We start from the raw sequence: 19,541 nt of genomic DNA, 5'->3' as shown, positions 1-19,541 counted from the left end.
ATGCCCCAAGAAAATCATCTTCAAGGATTTTTACTCTCCTAGATTTTCATCTCATCCTTTCATGACAGTTAGTGAACACTGAGACCTAAAGGATAAGATTCAAAGTCTTTTTTGTAGTATGTAATTAAAACTCTATAACCTAGTACTGCCTTTCTCACTTAACACAGTCACCTCTTTCTTACTGACACTGACAATAGCATCAACTTAAAAGCACCTTATTTTTACCCTTGTCTTTACTTCTTTATCTGCATGCTTCCCTCATCATTGAGCCTGGTTTGGTAAGCTGCTATTGGGCACACAGTAAGCACTCTACTTATACCTTTTGCATTAAAACTGAATTAAAATGGGCATGTGTAAGTAAGAATTTAGTCATAATTTTTTTTCTTTAACTGTCTTCAGTATCCTTGATTGATCTATTTAATACTGTAGATTCAATTACCACCTGTATACTGTTAATAACATTCTGAACTGTAGGAGACAAAGCCAAATATTTCCCCTGGGCTCTTATCCCTCATTCTGTGTTGCCTTTAGGAAACATCACTATTTTTAGATATCAAAACTAAATTCATTTTCACCTGATAACTTCCTTTTTCAATTTCTTATCAATATCACCAATTATTCTGTCACCTCTCCCATCAGGAAGCCTCTGTACCCTCTTATCCTTCTCTATCAGAGGGCAGACAGACTAAAAACCACAATCACAGAAAACTAACCAATCTGATCCCACGGACCACAGCCTTGTCTAACTCAGTGAAACTATGAGCCATGCTGTGTAGGGCCACCCAAGGTGAACTGATCATGGTGGAGAGTTCTGACAAAACGTGCTGCACTGAAAAAGGGAATGGCAAATCACTTCAGTATTCTTGCCTTGAGAACCCCATGAACAGTATGAAAAGGCAAAAAGATAGGATACTGAAAGATGAACTCCCCAGGTGGGTAGGTGCCCAATATGCTACTGGAGAAGAGTGGAGAAGTAACTTCAGAAAGAATGAAGAGACGGAGCCAAAACAACAACAACACTCAGTTGTGGATGTGACTGGTGATGGAAGTAAAGTCCGATGCTGTAAAGAGCAATATTGCATAGGAACCTGGAATGTTAACTCCATGAATCAAGGCAAATTGGAAGTGGTCAAACAGGAGATGGCAGGAGTGAACATGGACATTTTAGCAATCAGCGAACTAAAATGGAATGGAATGGGTGAAATTAACTCAGATGATCATTATATCTACTACTGTGGACAAGAATCCATTAGAAGAAAGAGAGTAGCCATCATAGTCAACTAAAGAGTCCGAAATGCAGTACTTGGATGCAGTCTCAAAAATGACACAATCATCTCTGTTCATTTCCAAGGCAAACTGTTCAATATCACAGTAATCCAAATCTATGCTCCGACCAGTAATGCTGAAGAAGCTGAAGTTGAATGGTTCTATGAAGACCTACAAGACCTTCTAGAACTAACACTTAAAAAAGATATCCTTTTTGTTATAGGGGACTGGAATGCAAAAGTAGGAAGTCAGGAAATACCTGGAGTAACAGGCAAATCCGGCCTTGGAGTACAAAATCAAGCAGGGCAAAGGCTAATAAGAGTTTTGCCAAGAGAACACCCTGGTCAAAGCAAATACCCTCCTCCGGCAATACAAGAGAAGACTCTACACATGGACATCACCAGATGGTCAAAACTGAAATCAGACTGATTATATTCTTTGCAGGCAAAGATGGAGAAACTCTGTACAGTCATCAATAACAAGACCAAGAGCTGGCTGTGGCTCAGATCATGAAGTCCTTATTGCCAAATTCAGACTTAAATTGAAGAAAGTAGGGAAAACCACTCGACCATTCAGGTATGACCTAAATCAAATCCCTTACGTTTATACAATGGAAGTGAGAAATAGATTCAAGGGACTAGATCTGATAGACAGAGTGCCTGATGAACTATGGACGGAGGTTTGTAACATTGTACAGGAGGCAGGGATCAAGACCATCCCCAAGAAAAATAAATGCAATAAGGCAAAATGGTTGTCTGAGAAGGCCTTACAAATAGCTGTGAAAAGAAGAGAAATGAAAGGCAAAGGAGAAAAGGAAAGATATACCCTGAATGCAGAGTTTCAAAGAATAGCAAGGAGAGATAAGAAAGCCTTCCTCAGTGATCAATGCAAAGAAATAGAGGAAAACAACAGAATGGGAAAGACTAAAGATCTCAGGAAAATTAGAGCTACCAATGAAACATTTCATGTAAAGATGGGCGCAATAAAGGACAGAAATGGTATGGACCTAACAGAAGCAGAAGATGCTAAGAAGAGGTAGAAAGAATACACAGAACAATAAGGAAAAGATCTTAATGATCCAGATAACCAGGATGGTATGATCACTCACCTAGAGCCAGACATCCTGGAATGTGAAGTCAAGTGGGCCTTAGGAAGCATCATTCTGAACAAAGCTAGTAGAGGTGATGGAAGTTCAGTTGAGCTATTTCAAATCCTAAAAGATGATGCGGTGAAAGTGCTGCACTCAATATGCCAGCAAATTTAGAAAACTCAGCAGTGGCCACAGGACTGGAAAAGCTCAGTTTTCATTCCAATCCCAAAGAAAGGTAATGCCAAAGAATGCTCAAACTACTGCACAATTGCACTCATATCACACGCTAGCAAAGTAATGCTCAAAATTCTCCAAGCCAGGCTTCAACAGTACGTGAACCATGAACTTCCAGATATTCAAGCTGGATTTAGAAAAGGCAGAGGAACCAGAGATCAAATTGCCAACATCTGCTGGATCATCGAAAAAGCAAGAGAGTTCCAAAAAAACATCTATTTCTGCTTTATTGACTATGCCAAAGCCTTTGACTGTGTGGATTAAAATAAACTGTGGAAAATTCTGAAAGAGATGGGCATACCAGACCACCTGACCTGCTTCCTGAGAAATCTGTATGCAGGTCAGGAAGCAACAGTTAGAGCTGGACATGGAACAACAGACTGGTTCCAAATTGGGAAAGGAGTACCTCAAGCCTGTATATTGTCACCCTGCTTATTTAACTTATATGCAGAGTAAAGAGAAGTGCTGGACTGGATGAAGCACAAGCTGGAATCAAGATTGCAGGGAGAAATATCAATAACCTCAGATATGCAGATGACACCACCCTTACGGTAGAAAGTGAAGAAGAACTAAAGAGCTCTTGATGAATGTGAAAGAGGAGAGTCAAAAGTCGGCTTAAAACTCAACATTCAGAAAATTAAGAACATGGCTTCTGATCCCATCACTTCCTGGCCAATAGAAGGGGAAGCAATGGAAGCAGTGAGAGACTTTATTTTGGGGGCGGGGCCCTCCAAAATCACGCTGATGGTGACTGCAGCCATGAAATTAAAAGATGCTTACTCCTTGGAAGAAAAGTTATGACCAACCTAGACAGCATATTAAAAAGCAGAGACATTACTTTGCCAACAAAGGTCCATCTACTCAAGGCTATGGTTTTTCCAGTATGTGTGGGTGTGAGAGTTGGACCATAAAGAAAGCTGAGCACTGAAGAATTGATGCTTTTGAACTGTGGTGTTGGAGAAGATTCTTGAGAGTCCCTTGGACTGCAAGGAGATCCAACCAGTCCATCCTAAAGGAAATCAGTCTTGAATATTCATTGGAAGGACTGATGTGAAGCTGAAGCTCCAATACTTTGGCCACCTGATGCGAAGAACTGACTCACTGTAAAAGACCCTGATGCTGGGAAAGATTGAAGGTGGGAGGAGAAGGGGATGACAGAGGATGAGATGGTTGGATGGCATCACCAACTCGATGGACATGAGTTTGAGTAAACTCCAGGAGTTGGTGATGGACAGGGAGGCCTGGCGTGCTGCAGTTCTCGGGGTCACAAAGAGTTGGACATGACTGAGCGTCTGAACAGAACTGAACTGACGGACTCTGTCAGCCCGGAATCTGAGAAGTCATCTTTAAATGTCAGTGTACTAGTCTTATATTATTCATGATTCACATTTGTCCCTAATGAAAATGAAAGATTCGCTGTATATCGTGATCCTGTAGGTATTTTTGTAAATGGAAAAAATCACGAATGTTAGATCTGAGAATTGCCAGGATTCCGTTTCATTGATGTTATCTGAAGATGTCCAGTTTCCTTGTATATCCATGCCTTCTGCAGCATCCTCCCAGGCCTGTTTTTTCTTTTGCTTGGAGTGTGTGCTCTCCTTTATTTGACTAATTTTTATTTTTCCTTTGTAATATTTAGTTTCATTATTAACTTCTTAATGCCTGTACTTCCCTCCTAAAGCTTGAGCCATCAAAGCACTTATTATCTTTCATTGTAATGATTTCTTTTCTTATCTGTGCTATGTATTTTATGTAATCTTTATAATAATAATGTCATATGGATTTTATTCCTGATTTATAAATGGCAAAATCAATACTCAGATATTAAGTTTCTTGTCCAATTAAGAGTCATGGGATCTGAATTTGACTTGAGTTTCTGTAGCTATTGAAGTATCCAGTGTGGTTTTGAATACTGCAAAGCTGCCTCCTTTTAAATGGCTGGCAGAAACTTTCACTGATAGCACAGCATTCTGGGGTTAGGGACAGCTGGCTCAGTGCAGTCAGCCCACCGCCCTTTCCTAACTTCCGCAGGGCCCTGGGTGGTACTAGTTTAGCAGCCATGTAGCAAGAGTAGGTTGTCAAAAGGAATTTTTCTGTCAGTCTTTTTGTTGAATTAAATTTCTGGTCTAAAGTAAGATTTGTGCACAATTACTGAGATTGACTTTACTAGGAAATTAGTTTGAATTTTTTCTGTTGGTAACAACATGTCTTAAATGTTGAAAGCATATCTTCCTCCTGCTGCTTGCTTATTGCACAAAGTTTAAAAACAAACAAAAAAAATACATGTTTTGACTTCTACTGATTATAGTGAACTGGCCACTGCCAAAGCAATTTGTGTTTGCTAAAGGTTGAAATGTGAAAGAATCCACTGTGGACAGTTGTAGCTTGCTTTTTAAGTTTTCTTTTAAATGTGTAAAACACTTTAAACTGTAGAAAGACCAGTTAAAATCTTTCCTTCTTGCCAAGAACATTGCAGCCCACAGTCCTTTATCAAATAAGAAGTATAACTAGTATTGTGTCATCACATTTCTCTCGTCTGACTTTTTAATTGAGGGTGCTATGTGATAAAATTATCAACTGTTTGTTTCTGACTCTCAAATCTGTATCTCTAGGCTGACTTATTTTTCTCCAGCTGCCTAGTAGACATCTCTGTATTAGAATTTCTCACTAGTTACCCAAGCCCTAGCCAAGGCTTAATTCATTATCTTTTCTTCCCAAACTTCTCCATGTTCTGTTAATTCTTTTTCTAATTCCTTGGTATCAGTGTCCCCTAAAGAAGAATTTTAGATTTAATTCTGATGTTTTTCTTACTTTTTCCCTTGCACAACCAGCTAGTTGCATTAGGTCTACCAATTTTCATCTGTGGCATATCTCAAATCTTATTTTTAATTTATTTTACTACTCCTCTTATTCCAGCCTTCATTATCTCTAGGCTGTGCCGCTGCCCTAGTCTGCAGACTGATCCCCCATCTCCCTTCTCTTTTTACCCCTTCCACTCATTGCTATCAGAATAGTCTTCCTGAAGCCTGATAAAGATGCTATAGCTGCTCTTTGTTGACTATAAAAATAAAGCCAAGTTCCTTGGCCTATTATTTCTGGCTTCTACTTTCATGACTCCTCTTTACCAACTCTGTCCTTTAGGGTAATGCTTCTTAAACTTCCTCACTAATAAAAAGTCACTTATAGTACTTAAAAAAAATTAAATTCCATATCCATTTCAGACCTACTAATTCAAAATCTCTAGGGGAGAAACCTAGGAATCTGTATTTTTAATGAATTCAGTAGAAATCTTACCTGGAAAATGTAGGACACACTGTGTTAGCAGATCCGAACTATTTGCTGTTCTACATATATGCCTTGTATTTTCCTTTATGTGTCTTTGTTCATGTTTTTTTTCCTCTGCATGTAATAGCTTATTCCACTTGTCAATGTCAGAACCATATTTATCTTCAGCATGTAGAATACTATATTTTCTAAATGTCTTTCCCAGTTTTTCTTAATCTTTTCTTTTTCTGATCTAATTTCTACCTTGTGATTCTTGTATTTTCCTTTTAAACACATTCTTTTTGCTTTATTATGCAAGAAATGTATGACTTTACTCTTGTTGAATATTGTATTCAACTGTATTCAAACATTACACCTTTTTATTTCTGCCTTATTAATTTTGTAGGGTCCTAGGCTCTGAGCTCCTTCACAGTAAACTTTGTGTCATCTTTGAGTGGCTGTGTGTTGCAGTAGAAATGGCATAGATTTGGGATCATACAAACTCATATTGGCACTTCATTTTTACAGATAGTCTGTGACTATGGAGAAGGTGATGGCACCCCACTCCAGTACTCTTGCCTGGAAAATCCCATGGGAGGAGCCTGGTAGGCTGCAGTCCATGGGGTTGCGAAGAGTCGGATACGACTAGAGTCGGACACGACTGAGTGACTTCACTTTCACTTTTCACTTTCATGCACTGGAGAAGGAAATGGCAACCCCCTCCAGTGTTCTTGCCTGGAGAATCCCAGGGACGGGGGAGCCTGGTGGGCTGCTGTGTGGGGTCACACAGAGTTGGACACAACTGAAGCGACTTAGCAGCAGCAGCTTGGATAACTTAAGTCTCTCTGAGCCTCCATTTTTCTCTTTGTAGCATGTAGCATGGATATAATAGATACCATTTAGAGCTGTGAAATAAGGATACAGATAATCCTTAATTTGATAGGTCATGCAATTGAAAAGTGGTTTTGAAAATCAAATGTCTTAAACAATGTACTCTAGAAGTTGTCTTTTATTCTCAAAGAGCTAAAAAATATCAGTCACTAATATGATCATGATTATCATGCAGAAGCTGCTGCCCTACACTCAGGTAGAGAGCTGCTGAGAAACTTCACCAGCTTCCTGAGGTAGGAAGTCATGAGCACAGCACAGTTGGCCCAGGGCCCTTCCTGCTCACTCCCACAGGGTCCTTGATAGTAGCTTGAGCAGCCTGGGAGAGCATGGGTGTACACCTGTACATCGTGACCCACTAACGACTCATTCTCCATGTGTGAGTGGGTCTTGAAACAAGGAGCAGAATCTTTTGGCATACAGAATTTAGCTGTTTTGTATATTCATATTATGGAATCATGGGTAAGTTTAGCTTGAGAAAAGAGAGCAACAACACCAAAAATTGTTGACATTTACTGGCTTAAAGAAGAGGAAATTTCTGTAGAGAGCATGAGATAAATTCTAGGGAGAACAGAAATAGAAATATATTTTGTTTATTTTGCTTTTGTACTGTTCTTCAGCCTTCAAATACATTTTGCCTTTTAGGGACAATGAAAATTGGATCAGAAAAGGGAAGGCTAGCTTGAATTTTGGAAAAGTGTGACCAAATGGTATATTTTAAAAAATTTAGCCTGTTTTTAAATATCGATAACTAGAGCCAAAGTCAGTGTCTTTTATAGTGACTAAGAGCAATTTGCAGTTTCAGAGGTTGCATGAAATTAAGTATTTCTAGAGGGCTTAAAAATAATTGTTTCATTATTCATTTGCTTATCAAGTTTCTTTCTTTCAGTGGCTCCACAGTGTTAATCTTTATCCCAGAACCTAACATCACAAGTTAATAATTGGTAAAGTCTGAATTGAGGCTTTACTTTATGTGAAAGAAGAAATAAGATAGAGTCCCCTCTGGTTTATGGATTATCAGTGTGGGATTACAGACACTGCTTCACCCCACTCAATATTCATGAGAAGGTGCCTCTCTCCCAAGGGTTAGCTTTCTTTCATTATTTATTTCAGTATCTTTCTACTACCTGATAAAATCTCTTTTAGAATAATAGAATTTTATAGCTCAAAGGGATCTAGTCCAACTTCCTTTCTTTATAGATGAAGAAACTGAGACTCTGGTTAAGTGACTTGCCAGACTGACTTCATTTCCTTTTTGATAGGATTGCATGATAGGAGGATGCCATAACAAGTATCTTGAGTTCAGGAAAGCACATTGTCGGAGTCTCTAATGATATGCTTGTGGACAACATGAGGAAATGTGATCTGGGAGATAGTACAGTCAGATGGATTTAGAGCTGATTGAATACTTCTGCCCAAAGAGTGCTTTGTTGTCAACCTGTGCCTAATTATTTGAACTAGTAAGTTGAAATGTAATAGGAGTACATGTATATTCTGTGCTTTAGTTTAATGAAATCAGCTAAATAGATATGACTTAATAGCCTGTAAGCCTTATTGAATTATTAAGAGTAAGGTCTCTGGAATAAGGAATTTAACATTCTTTGCATTTTGGGGGATCGCATTTGCAGCATTTTGTTCAGTTCTGAACACCTTTAAGGATACTGACAAACTAGATGTATCCAGAGGAAGGGAGGGTCATGAGGAGGATGGGCATAATGCCAAAAACGTGCTCCTCAGGGAATGCTTGAGTAACTGGATATACATTGGCGAAATAAAATCTAACTGAAAATGTAAGTCTAGGCTTCAAATATTTTAAAGGTTTTTATCTGGAAGATATTCTCCTTTATATTGCTTTATTAAATAATAGTTTCATTCAAATGTCCATGTTGGTAAAGTTTGCTTCTGAATGTTTGTGTATAACTTAAACAAGAATGCCAGAAAATGTTTTTCTAATAAAACTTACGATCAGATGAGTAGTTTTCCCGAGGCAAGTTAAATGGTAGGTCTAGTAAAAAAATATCTTAATAGCTAAATTTGAAGATAGTTACTAAGTTGTGCCACATTCATATTGATACACAGTATTTTTTCTTCAAGATATGTTAACATTTTAATTTTGAACCTAAATTTATAAAAAAGCTTTTTTCTTACCCAGAAAAATGTATGTTGATAAATATATCACTTTTGAGAATAAAGTGATAATATTTTTGTCTTATTCTCATTTATCCTTTGAGATTATAGTTTCCAGGTGGGTTAGGCATAGCCTGGAGAGTTTTGTACAGAGGCTGTCGGAAATGTTAAATAGTTTTTTTATCACATGGCTTGTGGGATCTTAGTTCCCTGACCAGGGATTGAGCCCCACTCTCAGCAGTTGAAATGTGGAGTCCTAACCATTGGATCAGCAGGGAGTTCCCCAGTCTATTTTATAAAATGTTTTTTCTCATTAAATTGTATTAAACTTTAATTTACTTATCTTTCTAGTTGTTTATATTTCACTTTTTAAAAATGTTCATGTATTTGTAATCACTTTGTATTTCTGCTGTAGCAAATTACCATAAACTTAATGATTCAAAGCAAAATAAATTTAGTATCTTATAGTTCTGGAGGCCAGAAATCCAAAACAGGCTTCACTGGCCTAGATAATGAGGTACTGGCAGGGCTGCCTTCCTTCTGGCAGCTGAAGAGAATCCATTCCCTTATTTTTCCAGTTGCTAGAGACTGCCTATATTCTTTGGTTAATGTCTTCTTCATCTTCAAAGCCAGCAATAGCAGGTCAAGACTTTCTTATCTTTCATCATTCTGCCCCTGACTTTCCTGCTTCCATCTTTCTTATAAAGATTTCTGATTACCTTGGACCCACCCTGATAATCTGGGATAATCTCCTCATCTCAAAATTCTTAATTTACCTACAGAATTCCTATTGCCAAGTCAAATAACTTACCCACAAGTTTTGAAGATCAGGAAGTGGACATCTTTAGGGGCTATTACCTGCCTACAACCTATTTGTATCTAAACAAAACTGTGCGGAGTATTCCTATTGACAGCACTTGTTTATGGTTCATTTTTAGTTTTAGAAGGTAGAAATAGGGTTAGTTGGATGGTTGAAAATTAAACATAGATTTTCTTTTTCTCCAATTAGAGAGTTGTCCAATTACAGAACTCCTTTAAAAAAGGGGTGATTTTTCATGTATGTATGTGTGTAGTTATTAAGCTCCTTTCCAGTGTGGAGATACTGGTTGACTAGTCAGTGATGTCAAGGAGATTCCTGCATTGTGTGGGAGACTAGATTAAATGGCTTAAAGATTTTTCCTCCTGTCAAGTTTTCTGGTTCTGTACTAAAGGTCACAAGAATGTAATAGGGTTCATCATAGAAACTATATATATATATATATATTTATATATATATATATAAGCAGAGATGGAGACTGATAGATTGATTGAATTTTAGGAATTGGCTTGTATGTTTATGGGGGCTGGCAAGTCTAAAATCAGTAGAGTGGGCCAGCAAGCTGGAAACTCAAGGAGGAGTTACTGTGACAGTCTTGAGTCCAAAATCTGTAGGCTGGAAAGTCAGGCATAATTTTTGTGTTACAGTGTTGAGGCCAAATTGCTTTACTCTTAAGGCCTTCAGCTGATTAGATGAGGCCCACCTACATTTTGGTGGATAATCTGCTTTACTCAGTCTACTGATTTAAGTGTTTAATCACATGTTTAAAAAATACTTAATTTTGTAACACCATCTAGACTGGTGTTTGAATAGACAGCTTGGGTACATAGCATAAAATTAACCATCACACTGAAGTAGTTAGAAATTGGCACTCAGACCTTCCAACTTCTTGACCACTATGCTTCTTGCTTTCTTTCTACTTGTATTTAGTTCCCACTGTTTCACTGCCTCTGTGCTCTTGATAAGAAGTAGCAGATAATAATATAACTTTCCCAAATCCCCTTTGATGTTCATTTTCAGGTTTGCCTATGGTTTTGAATTTACCTTGGAGCTTTTTATGTTGTGCTCACTAAATATATTTAGTATTTTTTTCAGCCCCTCAACCAATTAATGAGCCAGCTGCCTTTATGTAACTTCTTCAAAAATTATTTTAAAGTATATTTGGTGTTTCTTCTTTCTCTAAAATTATTATTGATAGTATAAATAAGAACCTTAAAATAGGTCTCAGAAAGAATAGGCATGAAAGAAATATTTGAATTCATTTTTACCCTCTTAGAGCCTATCTCCTATTTATTTTCTTGGCCTGCAGGATTCAAAGTCTACGATAGTGGGAATGGACATCTAAAAAATTGCTTTTGATCATATATTTCTCTACTAGTTTAATTGAAAATATTAATTTAAATTTGAAATGGTAATAATTATTCATATTAATCAGTTTCCTTCTATTGTGAAGTCTTATTTAAAGTTAATGTTAAGACAAGTTTCTTCTTTTCTTTTAAGCTGGTTTAAGTTTTAGGAGATAAACAAGAAACCATTTTTAAAGAAATTGTATTTATCTGTTTTTGGCTGCACTGGGTCTCTGTTGCAGTGTGTGAGCTTTCTCCAGCTGCAGGCGGGGATGCTCTCTAGCTGTGGTGTGCAGGCTTCTCACTGCGCTGGCTTCTTTTGCTGTGGACCACAGGCTATAGGCTTCAGTACTTGCAGTGCATGTGGAATCTTCTTGAATCAGGGATTGAACCTGTGTCCCCTGTTTTGGCAGGCAGATTCTTTACCACTGGACCATAGGGGAAGTTCAAAAACCCATTTTTAAAAAATGTTAATTAAGCTAACATTTATAAACTAATATTTACAAGTAAATGGAATAGTATAGCTTATTAATGGACCAAGAACCTGGAGACCTGAATTCTAATCTTACTCCTCTTATGTATTAGTGCAACTCTCATTTCCTGATCTATTATCTGTTTGTGGACTAGAGAGTCTGAGGCCTCCTCTGGCTGTTATGTCTGTAATTGTGACTCCATGAAGGAAGCATATGGGGAGAATTGATAAGGAACTATTTCTTAGCATAAATGAAAATAAACATTGGTGGCTAGAGGTGCAGAAGGAAGAAATTTTAGAAAGGAAAACATGAAAATAAGATGCTTGTGTTTTATTCTAGTTGAGGTCATTTTATATTCATTTGTTCACTTTTGTACACATATCTTATGTAACAAAACTGCTATTATTATTATTTCCAGTTTTTAGGCATAGGTTCTGAAGTCTGATGAGGTCATTCTCTTTCCCCAAATGGTACAAGTTTTGGCCTAAAGCCCACAGAATTACTGATTATTAGATTTTGAAATTCTTTTGGTCCAACTGTTATCCTCTTTTCCTGTGTTCTTTCTATTATACCACCTTCAGTTTTTGGACAGTTTACATTGTTAGACAAATATCAAGTAATTCTATGATGTTTGTCTTTTTATTACTTCTTGGTTTTCGTAAGGTTATGGAATTAGAAATATATATTAATTGCATATCAGATTCTGTGACTTTTTAAAAGTACAGATAATAGTATCTTTAATTGAGAAAAGTTTTTATTTTGCCCAGTGAAACTGGATTATAAGTATATTTAAATGGACATCTAAAAAATGATTAGGTCTTTAAAATGTGGAGTACTCCATGTTAATACAGAAAAATTCTAAAATAGATTATTTTTATCATGGAAATAAATTTCAGAAAGTATACATCTGCTTCAAAGTAAGGCCTGTCAAATTTAGAAGCCTATTCTCAAAATTGTTAAGCAGTGAAGAATGAGGATAAAGGGAAAAAGGTCTTTTCACCTCTCTGTATTTGACATTTTAAAATTTCAGTTAACACATTTTGTAATGAATTTTTCAAAATAAAAACTTCCTTCAAGATAGAAATTGTCCTTTTTTCTTATCAACTCTAACCTCATACTGGTCACTCAGACATGATTAATTGAGGGATGGGAATGGTAAGCAGCTTTCCACCTTAAGATAGAAAGTACAAATTTAAAGTTTTCTCACCTTATGGTGAGGAAGCTTGTACAATAGTCTGCAGCTCTGAAACAGGCCAGTTGTTCTGGGTCCATAGGGGCCTATAGGAAAAGAAAAGTGGATTATATCATTGTGAGATAGACCAGGATTTAAATCCTAGATCTTCTACCACTAGCTTTGTGAATTACTTAATCTAAGTCTATTTTCTGTCTGTAAAATGGGGCTGATAATGGCTACCGTACTATTTTCATTTGGTGACAAGAGGAATTGAGATGTGGGAATATTGTATTGTAGCTCAGTGCCTGACACAAGTATATATTTAATAAATTAGAATAATGGTTGTAGCTTGTTTTAATTTTTATTGGGATATACTTGATTTATAGTGTAGTGTTTCAGGTGTACAGCAAAGTGAATCAGATATACATACACATATATCCACACATATGTATACACACACATATATCCACTCTTTTTTTAGGTTCTTTTCCCATATAGGTCATTACAGAGTGCTGAGTAGAGTTCTCTGTGCTATACAGTAGGTTCTTATTAGTCTATTTTACAAATTTATAGGCCCATCCCTACTGCCAAAAATGACATTATTTTGTCCATTTTTGAATAGTTCTACTTATCTTATAATGTCTTATATAAATTTAAAGTATAAATTTACTGAGAATATGACTTTTGAAGTTATTTAATATTAGGTCACCAATGAGCAGTCATACATGAAAAGATCTTTTACATATGCTAAATAGTATTTTATAGATGTTCTCATCTGGTTGCTTGGGTACATTTTAAAAGTGTTCTGTGCAAGAATACTATACTACTGTATTCTTGCCTGGAGAATCCCAGGGACGGGGAAGCCTGGTGGGCTGCTGTCTATGGCGTCGCACAGAGTCAGACACGACTGAAGTGACTTAGCAGCAGCAGCAGTATACACAGTATATTTGAAGAATAATAGTGTGTGTTTATTTCAAACTACTCTTGGGATTTGTCTTCTGAGTTTTAATATATCAAACAAAAATTAACTAAGAAATCATAGAGTGTTTAGTGTTTGGAAATAGTAATCAATAAACTTGTTTTTAAGGCTATGTCACACTTTTTGAAGGAGAGATGCTTTTCAAATAATATTTTTAGTCTATGGGAGAATAAGATTGCTATTTTAAAAAGCTTTTGTTTCTACTTAGATTTTTCAGGAACATGTATCTTTTACTAATAACCACAGAATAGCAGTACTAGATAATATGTAAATGTGTTAACTTGTCCTTTTGGAAAACTGTTTTTTCCTCCACTCATGATTACATTGTACATTTCTTTCTAGAGCATGAAGGGGAAAAGCAAAAGTAGTCATGACTTGCTTAAGGATGATCCACATCTCAGCTCTGTTCCAGCTGTTGAAAGGTTAGTATAGTGCTAAGCTCTTATTTTTTGGCTCAGATAATTTTCTGGCTCCCTTTGTGAGTAAGCAGTCAGTTCTCATTAAGTCAAATTTTGTCAGCCCAACCAAAAATCTAAAGTGTTTTGGTAATGGGGGTAATAGAGCTACTAGCATAATGGAGAGAGAATCACTCTGGTCACATTCACTCTCTTGCTATCGATCTATCTTTGTTGAGCTAATTAAAGTTACCTGTTAAACTTCTAAATCTTGGGATAGTTTGAACACTAGAGAGCTGTCCACTTAATGATTTAATGTTTAATTTAAAGTTTTTTTTTTACTAATCTTCTTCTTTAATCATTTTTGTCTCAGAATCATGAGTAAGCAAATCAGATTTGAAGGGTTTTGTGAGGAAATCACCACATTTTGGACCAGTTCACTGAGTATTATTCCATACCTATTTCAGGAGTTACCAGAAAACTGTCTTACTGTTTTTGTTGCTTCTCTTTGGTACGGGAAAATGTCTGACTGTTAAATGTAATTATATGTGATTTACTGGACCAGTGATTGAAAGGTGCACTACAATACTGTGGTACTGAGTTTAGCTCATTTTTAGAAATTGTACATTGTAACAGTCTCTTCTTAACATACTTGTATTTGAAGGACTTGTCTTCTTCAGCCTGAAGACGTAAAGCCAATAGAAGAAATTAATTTCTGCGGCCTTTTGTTCATAAAAATAGCACTATTGGTTATTTGCTTTTTAAAAAAAAAATTCTAGAAAATTTGTATTTGTGCTAATGGAGCATACCTTCTATTCTGTTTATAAAAACAACTTCCTTTTAGAATGTTTCTCTTTGCTCTATGATGCCATTCTGAAATTCCTGTGTTGAAGTATTTTTGAGCTATTAATCATAGCAAAATATTATAAATTTTTGGGTAATTGAATAATTTTACTAGTTTCATTTTGAAGCTAAAATTTGTTTTTCTTATTTTTTGTAGTGAGAAAGGGGATGCAGCAGAAGATTCAGATGATGTGAGTTTTAATTTTAGTATAAATATAGTTGAACAGTATATAGAAAATTCAAAATCTTTACAAATGATTATTTTTCCTAAAAGGTACTATATATTATCTTTTATAAATATATAAAAATTTGAAAAAATTTTGAAAGATTTGAAAAATAAATATGTATTTCAGTATTGGAATTTTCTTCATAGTAAATTTATGTATTTGTTTTCCTACAAAATCAGAATCTTATATATGAATTTCTAGCCTGTTTTTTCCTCCATCTCACATAATGTTACATGAATACTCAAAATTTAGATGGCATTGATTTTGTTTTATTATGATAAGTTTAAATGTTGATGTGTAACATGGTATATGGGAAATGCTTGAATCAGTCACTTATGGTAGTTTCCTTCTTCATACAAACATTTCAGAACATTCTCTCTTAAAAGTGTCTTGACGTCTTTGCATTACTTGTACTGGCTATTAGAGCTGATAAGGCAGGATTTCCTTTATGTGTAAGAGATCAAGTTTTTCAAGTCATTCATTTGCCACCTGATATAAAAACTCATTGATCTGTGCATTGTACAGAAGGAAACACATAACTGTCCATGCAAGAACACAGCTTCATCTATTATCATATTCAAAAGACAGCATTTTCTCTGTGTGTAATGGAGAAAGAATGACTGTCTAACCTGGTCAAGAGAACCTTCTGGGAAGAGATGATGCTGTGTTGTGTCTTATAGGAGAATTAGGAGTTAACTAGATCAAAAAAGAAAGTGGTAAAGGGTGGGGTCACTCTAGCTTAGAGAACAGCATATGTTAACACATAGTGACTGGAGAAGGCAATGGCATCCCACTCCAGTACTCCTGCCTGGAAAATCCCATGGACGGAAGAGCCTGGTGGGCTGCAGTCCATGGGGTCGCTAAGAGTTGGGCCTGACTGAGCGACTTCATTTTCACTTTTCACTTTCATGCACTGGAAAAGGCAATGGCACCCCACTGCAGTACTCTTGCCTGGAGAATCCCAGGGATGGGGGAGCCTGATGTGCTACCATCTGTGGGGTTGCACAGAGTTGGACGTGACTGAAGCGACTTAGCAGCAGCAGCAACACATAGTAACTAGGAGAGAGTATATCTTATTTAGGAAGTACACATTAAGGTTAAAGTTTGAGAAGGAACCTCACTGTGAGGAGAGCAGGAGGGAAGAGGGTTAGAGGGAGCCACATCTATAAAAGGCTCTGAAGTAGGAGAGAGTTTGTTGTGTTTCAGGAGCTGAAAACGGACCAAAGGGTCCAGAACTTAGTGACAGGAAGGAGAGTGGTGAGGTTGGAGAGGTGGGGAGAAGTCAAAGAGTAGAGAGCTTCATAGACTATGGTGAGGAGTTTAAATTTCATTCTAAAAATGATGAGAAACAGTTGAAGGGCATTAGTTAAAAAGATGAGTGCTGTGGTCAACTTTGCATTTTAGGAAGATCCGTGTTGGCAAAGTTAGAGGAGAAAAATTAGAAGAAATAGGCAGGACTCAAGGAGAACTGTCAGGGAGCTATGTTGAGAGGAGAAATAAAGAAAGAAAGTGAAGTCGCTCAGTCGTGTCCGACTCTTTGCGATCCTATGGACTGCAGCCTGCCATGGTCCTCCATCCATGGGATTTTCCAAGCAAGAGTACTGGAGTGGGTTACCATTTCCTTCTCTGGAGCATCTTCCTGACCCAGGGATCAGGAACCTGGGTCTCCCACATTGTAGGCAGACACTTTACCATCTGAACCACCAGAGAAGTCCTGTTGAGAGGAGAGCTGATAGAAAATCACAGCTGTGAGATGGGAGACAGACAGACTTGAAAGAGGTCTAAGAGGTGACTTACTCTCAGGGAGACAACCATAAGCTTTCTGATTTGGTCAGCTTGTTAGATGGGTACAAAAGACAAATGGGGAGAATGATGAAAAATAATGTGCTTAATAATGTACATTTTGATTCAGATAACTTGGAGACATCTGTGTAACGTTAATATGGATCTGGAAGGTAGGACCAAGGCCTGATGTAAAATTATCCATACATTCTTATGGTCTTGGCAGGGGTAAGGTCACCTAAGGATAGTGTGTGATCTTTAACCTGTTTAGTGTCCCAAGATCCTTTGCAGTCACTAAAATGGTGGACCTCTGACCCAGGAAACACTGCATCCACAAACAAAATTTTACTAATTTGCATGGCATTTTTTTCTGTCTCCTGAGGACCATGCATGGAAGACCTGGGTCAATGGTTATGAAATTTTAAAGCTAAAGAAAGTCTTAAACATCTCACTGAAAACACTCACAATTTCTATCTACAGAGATTAGAAACAATCCACATTTTATAGCCTGAGAACCACTGCCCTAGGGTCCACAGGCTTCAAGTTAAGAATCCTGCCTCACCAAGACTCACCTGGTCAGAGAATCACAAGAGAAAAAGATCAACTTGGGTAGTTTCTTCCTTCTTCTCTACCCTCTTCCCTCCTTCTCTCTTCCTTTTTCTCTCCACTTCTCTGTCTGTTAATCCAGGGAGCTATTCTGGAAGTTGTCAATTTAGCAATAAGCACAACAGTCCAGAATTTTAGCTCTTATGGAGTCTTTCCTTTGATCATTGGAGACAATAATCATATAAATAATTAAAATATATAGTATGTCAAATGAGTTATAAATGTTTTGAGGAAAAACAGGGAAGGGGAATAGAGACCACAGTGGGTGAGCATATGTTTCTGCCATTTTATTAGGGTGATCAAGAGAAGGAGCACTGAGAGGGTAAATTTGACCAGAGACCTGAAGAAGATGAAAGAGTGAGCAATGCAGATTCATAAAATAAGAGTTTCAGGTTGGAAGGAAGAGCAACTCCAGAGTTGGCTGTGTTGCTGGCCTAGAATTGTAGGAGATTATGTCAAGGAGCTACAGATTGTATAGTGTCTTGGTAGAGTTGGGGACTCATTGTAGGGTTTTGAGAGAGGAGTGATTGCTATGTCTTAATTTGTAGGAGGAAATATCAGCTTCTTTACCTCCACCTCTTTTATTTGCATAAATACGTGGTTGAGGTCAGTATGCTAGCCAACTGCCTCCAGAAGCCACCTTGCCTCCTGGGGAAGAACAAGAATGTACAACAGATCAACACAAAAGTCTGGGTAATCCAGCAGGAGCACAGTCTGCTGCACAGATGGACTGGTTGTGGATTGAGCAGCAACCCTTGCTGGGCTATGGTATACTTAGAGCAGACCCCAGCAGGTATTCTCACGAAGAGCAGATTCTTCGAGCCCTTACTAGTTCAAAATGAAACAAACAAACAAAAAAACTGGCCTAAAATGCAGTGAGGAGAGTCTGAGACAGACCTCTGGAAGCGAAAGGAGAAACTGGAATGCCCAGTAAATACTACATTTCACTTTTTACAGGATGGAGAATATGAAGGTGCAGAGCATGATGGATATGTTGATGGTGATGAGAAGAACCAGATGAGAGAAAGAATTGCAAAAAAGTTAAAAAAGGACACAAGTGAGAATGTTAAGAGAGCTGGAGAGGGTGAAGTGGAGAAGAAACCAGTTAGCCGCAGGTGAGTCAAGCAGTTGAAATATCAGAGTTTCTGTCTTTTATACTTCATTTAAAATTAAGATTGAGTCCTCTATTCAACTTACTTTCTAAAATGTTGTTTTCATAGTGTTTGATATATATACCAGTTGTCCTAAATTATCCCACTCAGGCCGAAAAGAAAATAGACCAATTTTATTTACATCAATGGTCTTGAGTCAAATTCTGCTTTATTTCTCTTTGATCTCTTCTTTAAAAGCCTCCAAGTTTTTTCTTTTTATATTTGAGGTAAGCAAAATATTAGCTATATGTGAAAGACTGCATTTGTTTAAAACAAACAAGATAAGTCATTATACAAAACAAAAAAATGTCCTCAGATTTAGGGGAGTGAAATTTGTCAAAAATGACTAAGAAGGATGTGGCCCTGAAAATACTCTTAATATTTTTTCAAGTCTGATTTATACTGTCTACCCCTCCTAACCTTGGTGGTATCATAAAATAAATCTCAGCACATGTCTCATTTTAAAGACTTGTTAAATTTTGTGACTCAACATTTTATTCTCCTGAAATTCAGCTTAATTGAAAAGCTCTCCTTTATAATTCTGTTATTACAACTTTGTTACACATATAAAATAATATAGCTTTAAAAAATGGTAGTGTTTGTTTTCTTTGAATGACCTACAGTTGGGGGTAAGATAGGTGTAACTCCCTATAAACAACATTGTTTTATTCTATTATGTTTCTCAACGTCACACAGGAAAACTACAAATAAAAAACATTTTCATATTATCATCACTTAGATCTCTAAATTTTTTCTTTATGTAACCAGAAAAGTACTTCCCCAGAAATTTCCACTGATAGTATAACCTTTTGCATTCAGAAATGGTACTTAGAAGTCTTTAAATATCTTTTTCTGGCAAAATTCACCTGATGCTCAAGT

At 36.9% G+C, this 19,541-nt stretch overlaps 1 protein-coding gene across 6 annotated transcripts in view; it reads left to right on the top strand.

Annotated features, from left to right (window-relative positions):
• CWC27 (CWC27 spliceosome associated cyclophilin) overlaps window positions 1-19,541 on the top strand; it is a 276,896-nt gene that overhangs the window by 33,753 nt on the left and 223,602 nt on the right. For all 6 annotated transcript variants that reach the window (XR_009731741.1, XR_009731740.1, XM_061393412.1 and 3 more), the window contains exons 8-10: window positions 14,001-14,080; window positions 15,054-15,087; window positions 18,469-18,626. Coding sequence is in view for 4 of the 6 variants with exons in the window: in XM_061393412.1 (XP_061249396.1) it covers window positions 14,001-14,080; window positions 15,054-15,087; window positions 18,469-18,626 (272 nt within the window). In the remaining 2 variants the exon portion in view is untranslated. The remainder of the gene's footprint in view (window positions 1-14,000; window positions 14,081-15,053; window positions 15,088-18,468; window positions 18,627-19,541) is intronic.

Source organism: Bos javanicus, chromosome 20 (genome assembly GCF_032452875.1).
Source record: "Bos javanicus breed banteng chromosome 20, ARS-OSU_banteng_1.0, whole genome shotgun sequence".
NCBI lineage: Eukaryota > Metazoa > Chordata > Mammalia > Artiodactyla > Bovidae > Bos > Bos javanicus.
The sequence above is the reverse complement of the archived record's forward strand: the minus strand, read 5'-3'. Positions and strand labels throughout refer to the sequence as shown.